General features: G+C 47.6%; 1 protein-coding gene across 2 annotated transcripts; it reads right to left on the bottom strand.

The window, feature by feature from the left end:
* Nucleotides 1–1,403: 1,403 nt before the first annotated feature.
* Nucleotides 1,404–5,761, bottom strand: Cnpy2 (canopy FGF signaling regulator 2). Of its 2 annotated transcripts, none has more exons than XM_021174400.3 (6): nt 5,653–5,761; nt 4,737–4,849; nt 4,480–4,595; nt 2,335–2,538; nt 1,920–2,016; nt 1,404–1,575 (listed from the first exon to the last, which is right to left on the bottom strand). In XM_021174400.3, the coding sequence occupies exons 2-6, from the start codon at nt 4,822–4,824 to the stop codon at nt 1,532–1,534; spliced, it is 549 nt and encodes a 182-aa protein (XP_021030059.1). In that variant the 5' UTR covers nt 4,825–4,849; nt 5,653–5,761; the 3' UTR covers nt 1,404–1,531. The 2 variants fall into 2 exon arrangements, with proteins under 2 accessions (XP_021030059.1, XP_021030058.1); XM_021174399.3 differs by having other exon boundaries at nt 5,409–5,751.
* Between the last annotated feature and the right edge of the window lie 239 nt (nt 5,762–6,000).

Here is a 6,000-nt window from a genome sequence, read left to right as displayed (position 1 = left end):
ATTTAGATGCCCTAAGATATTCCTGAGACAGAGACGAATGTTTCATTCTAAACTCAAACTCCTCAGCATCAGGGTGTTTAAGAAGTTTCAAAATGGCCAGGCAGTGGTAGGCAATCTCTGTAAAGCAAGGCCAGCCTGGTCTACAGAATGAGTTCCAGGACAGCCAGGGCTACAGACAGAAACCCTGTCTCCAAAAACAAAAAGTATCTTACTTAGATTTTCAATATTATGTCCAGTATAGGATAGTCTAGATTAACAATTGCTTTCAATATATAAGAATGATAAATCGAGATGGCTCAGTGGTTAAGAACACTGACTGCTCTTTCAGAGGTCCCACGAGTTCAATTCTCAGCAACCACATGATGGCTCACAACCATCTGTGATGGCATGCAATGCCCTCTTCTGGTGGGTCTAAAGAGAGCAAGCATGTACTCACATATCTGTTAAATAAATAAATCTTAAAAAAAAAAAAACAAAAAAAAAAAAACAGGGCTGGTGAGATGGCTCAGTGGGTAAGAGCACCCGACTGCTCTTCCAAAGGTCCAGAGTTCAAATCCCAGCAACCACATGGTGGCTCACAACCATCCATAACGTAATCTGACTCCCTCTTCTGGAGTGTCTGAAGACAGCGACAGTGTACTTACATATAATAAATAAAATCTTGGGGCTGGTGAGATGGCTCAGTGGGTAAGAGCACCCGACTGCTCTTCCGAAGGTCCAGAGTTCAAATCCCAGCAACCACATGGTGGCTCACAACCACCCGTAACAAGATCTGGCACCCTCTTCTGGAGTGTCTGAAGACAGCTACAGTGTACTTACATATAATAAATAAATAAATCAAAAATAAATAAATAAATAAATAAAATCTTTAAAAAAAACAAAACAAAAGAACAACGCAGCTCGATTGCTCGATTACTTCCGTCCAGATCAGTTCCCATCTTCAATGTTTTTCCAGGAGGAGTACAGGGACCTCCCAGCACCTTGTGCTGTCATTCAGGCTCTTTCTCCACAGCACCACAGCTGCCAACACATCATTAAGTACACACTGAATACTCATCTCCAGTTTGTAAGTAAACAGGATTCCACATGACAGAGAATTAATGGGCCAGGGCCCTCTTAAATGTACGCTATTACGCTATGACAACCCATCCCTCCATTTTCTTCCTATCTGTAGCCCCCAACCTTCAAGCCTGGTACAAAGGCTGCCTTTGGGCATAAAAGACAACACAGTGCCGGGCAGTGGTGGCACTGCCTTTAATCCCAGCACCAGGGAGGCAGAGGCAGGTGGATTTCTGAGTTCCAGGATGGCCAGGGCTATAAAAAAAACAAAAAACAAAACAAACAACAACAACAAAAAAACCTGTCTCAAAAAACCAAAAAGAGAAAAAAAAAAGACAACACAGTTTGTACTTTTGGTTTCAAGAGTTTTTTCAGTTCATTTCCATAAAAACGTAATATAAAAGGCAACGCCGCCATCTTCCCCTCCTGGGGGTGTTCTATCATGTTGGTGTAGGCTGCTTGCTCCAGTGATTCATAGCTCATCGTGAGATCTGTGCAGGGCATGGTCACATAGATCTGTAAATAGTACGAAACAGTGTGAAGGAAACAGCCACCCTCACACACACATACACCCTCCCCAGAAAGCACCCCGCACTAACCGGCAATCACCGTGGCCAACCACCCCCCACAGCTCCCTCTCCTGAACCCAGGGTAACAGAGACACATACTCTGAGAACTATTAGGCAAAGACTGGAGAGAAATCACTCCAAACACTAAGCCAAGGGAAATGGAAGCCAGCTGTGTGGGACACCTGTCAGAGGTCTGAGCGTGTGGCCACACATTCTGTGTGGCGAGGGTCAGGGCCGCAAGCCGAGTTACACAGGGCTGTGAACGTGGGACGGAAAGTCCGGGGTGCTCACCTGTCCGCTTACTGCAAAGTTTGTCTTTAACGTTGTCAGCCTCTCTGGAGAAGAATTCGATAAGCTCATCCTCGTATTCTTCCACAATGCTCTCACACTGCGGACCAAGAAGACAGAGAACTGACCCAGATCCCAAGCCGGGCAAAGACACTGGCTCAGCTCTCTACTTGGTTTTGGGGTCGGGGGTGGGGATTTTATAGACAGGGCCTTACTATATCCGCCCAGCTGGCCTCGAACTCACTATGAACTAGGCCCAGCCTCAAACTTAAGCTGATCTTCCAACCGCTGCTCCTGGAGTGCTCGGGTTACAAGCAGGCAACACCACACACCACATCTGCATCCATCTCCCATCCTGTCCCAGGGAATCCCTATGAACTCCCAAGAAACAGCTACTCATGGCACAGCGGTAACTCACCGCAAACTTGAGGGTGCCGCTGATATCTGAGTCAATTCGGATGCCCTGCAAGTCTAGTTCACTGGATTCTCCATTCCGGCTCACGACGCGTACGTAGTTCTTGCGGTGGGTAGAAGGGTCAATCTGTTCCCCATATTCCTTCATTCGGTCACACACCTCCTCAAGCAACTCTGTGAGGTGGGCCTCTGAGCGGGCATAAGGTACCTAGAAATGAACTCAGCCTTTGATCACACCCTTCTACCTCAGATGTTACTCATTTGAACTCTTTCCTTTCAAATCTAGCTCAAACAACAAAGAAATCTTCCCTAATGATATCCTGTGGCAACATCTGCCCATTCTTTCTTCCTCTCAAGTTACTTTCAAATGTGCACATTTTGTTTGTCCATCCTTTGGAACAGGGTCTCACCCTGTAGCCTTGGTTGGTGGCCTGCAACTATGTAGACCAGCCTGGCCTTGAACTCATAGAAATCGACCCCCAACTCCCAATCTGTGTCCCCGAGAATCCCTATTAACTTCCAAGAACCAGCAGTGCACAGTGTAACTCACAACCTCCACTCCAGGCAAATGTACACTCTTATTTTGCCTGATTATAAAACACGCACCAATATCCTTAGCTCCGAATTATAGGCAGAAACCACTTTGATTAACTATAATCACCTATGTTTTTTCCCCCTGTGAACTTGTTTAGTTTTTTGTGGACATAGGTATTTATCATTTATTAAAATAACATTAAAAGCCAGATATATTGTCACCTTTAATTCCAGTACCCAGGAGGCAGAGGCAGGCAGATGTCTGTAAGTTCAAGGCCAGCTTGGTCTACAGTACAGTGAGTTCCAGGACACCCAGGGCTGCAGAGTCTTGGAAATAAAATAAAAAACCAAACAAACAAAAATGTAAAGAGGGGGTACAGGTTTCGATGACAGCACACCAACATGCTTCACAGAAATGTTTCCTTAATGGGACTGGAGAGATGGCTCCGTGTTTTAGGAACACTGGCTGCTTTCCCAGGGGTCTGGGTTTACACATGGCAGCTCAGAACTGTTTTTAACTCCACCCTCACACAGACATGTATTCGGGCAAAACACCAATCCACATAAAGTAAAAATAAATCAATCGTTAAAAGAAATTTCCTTGCATATTCCTTACTAGGTATAGCTTTAACTTATGCTTCTAGCTAAATTTCTTGAATACAAAAAAAGTGTTTGCTTGCATGTATACATGCGTGGTGATCACAGACACCAGAAGGGAATGTTTGATTCCCCAGAATGAGTTATGAGCCACTACATGGGTGCTAGAATCCGAACCAAGTCCTCTGCAACAGCAGCACGTTCTCCTAACCACGGAACCATCTCTCCAGCTCCAGGGAAGACTTTGAGTGCAGGTATCACAGGAGTGTACCAGTATGCTGGGTTGATGGGATGCTAAGGGCCAAACCCAGGGTTCTGTGCATGCTAGGCTAGCACTCTATCAACTGAGCTACATTCCCAGCTGGACAAGACCTCTTATTCTTTTTTTAAAAATGAATGTATATATACAATACTGCTATAGTGAAACAAGAGCCATGTGACCTGGGGATGAGGAGAAACAGACTAATCAAGACCTAACCTCTACAGCAGAAACAGTTAATTGAGGTTTGGGGCAAAGAAATACGTGGTTATAACTTTCCAGGCTCTTCCAGATAGGCAGAGCCCAACTGCTCTGCTGTTTGTGTACTAGGATTACAGGCATGCAAATATCTTAAGTGGCTTAGAGCCCAATCCTTCAGATACACAATCAGACACACAATGTTCTGGCTCCTTGGTTGGTTGTTTGATTTTTTTTGAGATAGGGTTTCTCTCTATAACAGCCTTGGCTGTCTTGGAACTCTCTTTGTAGACCAGGCTGGCCTTAAATTCAAGATCGGCCTGCCTCTGCTGGGATTAATGGTATGTACCACCACACCAGGCTGTTTCTTTTCTTTTCGAAGACAGTACCTAATTCTATGGTGTAGACCAGAACTAGAACTCAGAAAGATCCTTCTGGTCCTGCCTCTGAGGGTTGAGATTATTATCATTACAGGTCGAATGACTTCCTGCTTTCTTCTCTTCGGACAAGTTCATACTCTAAGCCCGGGTGAGCTACTTTATTTGAGGGATAGTAAATTACCTCCACAACTGACTGGCTGCCATCTGGATTGATTCGGAAGGATCCCATCTGAATGGTCTTCTTGGGGTCCACGCGGGCAATTTCCCACTCTAATTCATCCACCAGAGCCCTGCAAGCTGGTGTCAGGGAAGAGAACAGGGAGTGGGGATGGTGAGGGGAATAAGGGTTTTTCTATCCATCCTTGTTCCAAGCTTTGGATCTCATGACTCCCAAGGGTCATCTTCCTCCCACTTCTCCACTGGTCTTCGTGCTTTTACCTCCACAGTGTAGATCTTGGCTCCTTCGAGCCCAGGCAGTTCCCAGCAGGACCCCCAAAAGTAGGGCTAGCCAACCCCAGCCTTTCATCTTTAGTGTAACAGGGTCGCTCCACCTGGATTTGTATGAAAATGAAACACAGGTGTGAGGAGAGCGATCCATTTTCCCCATGACCGTCAGCCCTCATTCCAAGGCCTTCAGAGGCCTCGGTGTGATTCGGATTCTGTTTTCCAGGAAAAGACCTCGTTACAAACACCCGAGGGACCGGAGTTCGGGATGGGGGAATAGGAAGTGAGAGCTCGGGACTGGGACTCGGATCCAGAAACCATGTCCTCCACAGGTGAGGGCCTGGGTTTTGATACTTTGAGGGCACTGAGGGCTCACAGAGCTATGCAGTAGCTTTGAGATGGAGGTTATCGATTACGCGAGAATGACGGGCAGAAAGGAGCTGCCAGCAAGGAACCATCAGTTAGGCCACGAAGCCAGCGAGCACACTCCATAACCAGGGCCTATGTGGACCTAGCACCAAGGGTTCCGGAATCCCCATCTCTAGAATGTAAGTAGCTCCCGTGCAGACAGACCAGCCCCTTTTGTAAGGACTCCGCCATTGCTTCGCTCGGGTCCATTCCCAACCTCAGTGTGCCCACAGCCTCTGACGCTCGCATCTGTCCCACCTCTGCTCCCACGGCCGCCGCCGTGGCCCAGGCTCTGGAAAGCAGCCGGACTCTCACTTTGTTTTCTGTGGCTCCCAACCCTAGCAGCTGGCTGGGAAAAAAGGGGCTGTCCCGGCTTCTCCAGAGCGCTCCGGCGCCCGCCAGGTTCAGGGTGGCCAGTGACCGCCTGGCCCAGCTTCCCGCACTTAACTAGGCACCTAAGCGGAGATCTGAGGGTCCCGTGCGAGCCCCCCGCGAAACTGACCCTAAGCCCGCCCCTCCAAACTCTCGCGCGAGCAGGCAGCTTTAGGAGCGCCTCCGAGGCAGCGAGGACCCCTTGGAAGGCTTGAGGACCCAGACTTGCGTGGCGAATCGGTTCACGTGACCAACCAAAGAACAAAGGTAGCCTAGTTTATAGTGAGGACCGAGCGCATGGGGTGCCTGGGGAAATTGCATCAGTCCAGGTGGGCTAGGACAAAACAGATGCAATTAGTAGTGGGAGAGAAGCCTAGGTTTCAATGCACAAAGATTTCATGATACAGAAAACTACATTTCCCAGGAAGCACTGCAGTACCACTCTGCCAGTAGCTACAGGTCTTTTTCTTTCTTTAAA

Source organism: Mus caroli, unplaced genomic scaffold (assembly GCF_978045245.1).
Source record: "Mus caroli unplaced genomic scaffold, Mus_caroli_1 scaffold_9, whole genome shotgun sequence".
NCBI classification, from domain to species: Eukaryota; Metazoa; Chordata; class Mammalia; order Rodentia; family Muridae; genus Mus; species Mus caroli.
Note: the sequence above shows the minus strand (reverse complement) of the source record. Positions and strands in the feature narration are given on the sequence as shown.

Excerpts from the sequence above, each read along its gene's own strand:
- Cnpy2 (XM_021174400.3), bottom strand. The coding sequence starts at position 4,824 with ATGAAAGGCTGGGGTTGGCTAGCCCTACTTTTGGGGGTCCTGCTGGGA. Across the intron at positions 2,539-4,479 it reads GCAGCCAGTCAGTTGTGGAG|GTACCTTATGCCCGCTCAGA; the intron begins GTAATTTACTAT and ends GTTCATTTCTAG. Across the intron at positions 1,576-1,919 it reads ACTTTGCAGTAAGCGGACAG|ATCTATGTGACCATGCCCTG; the intron begins GTGAGCACCCCG and ends TACTATTTACAG.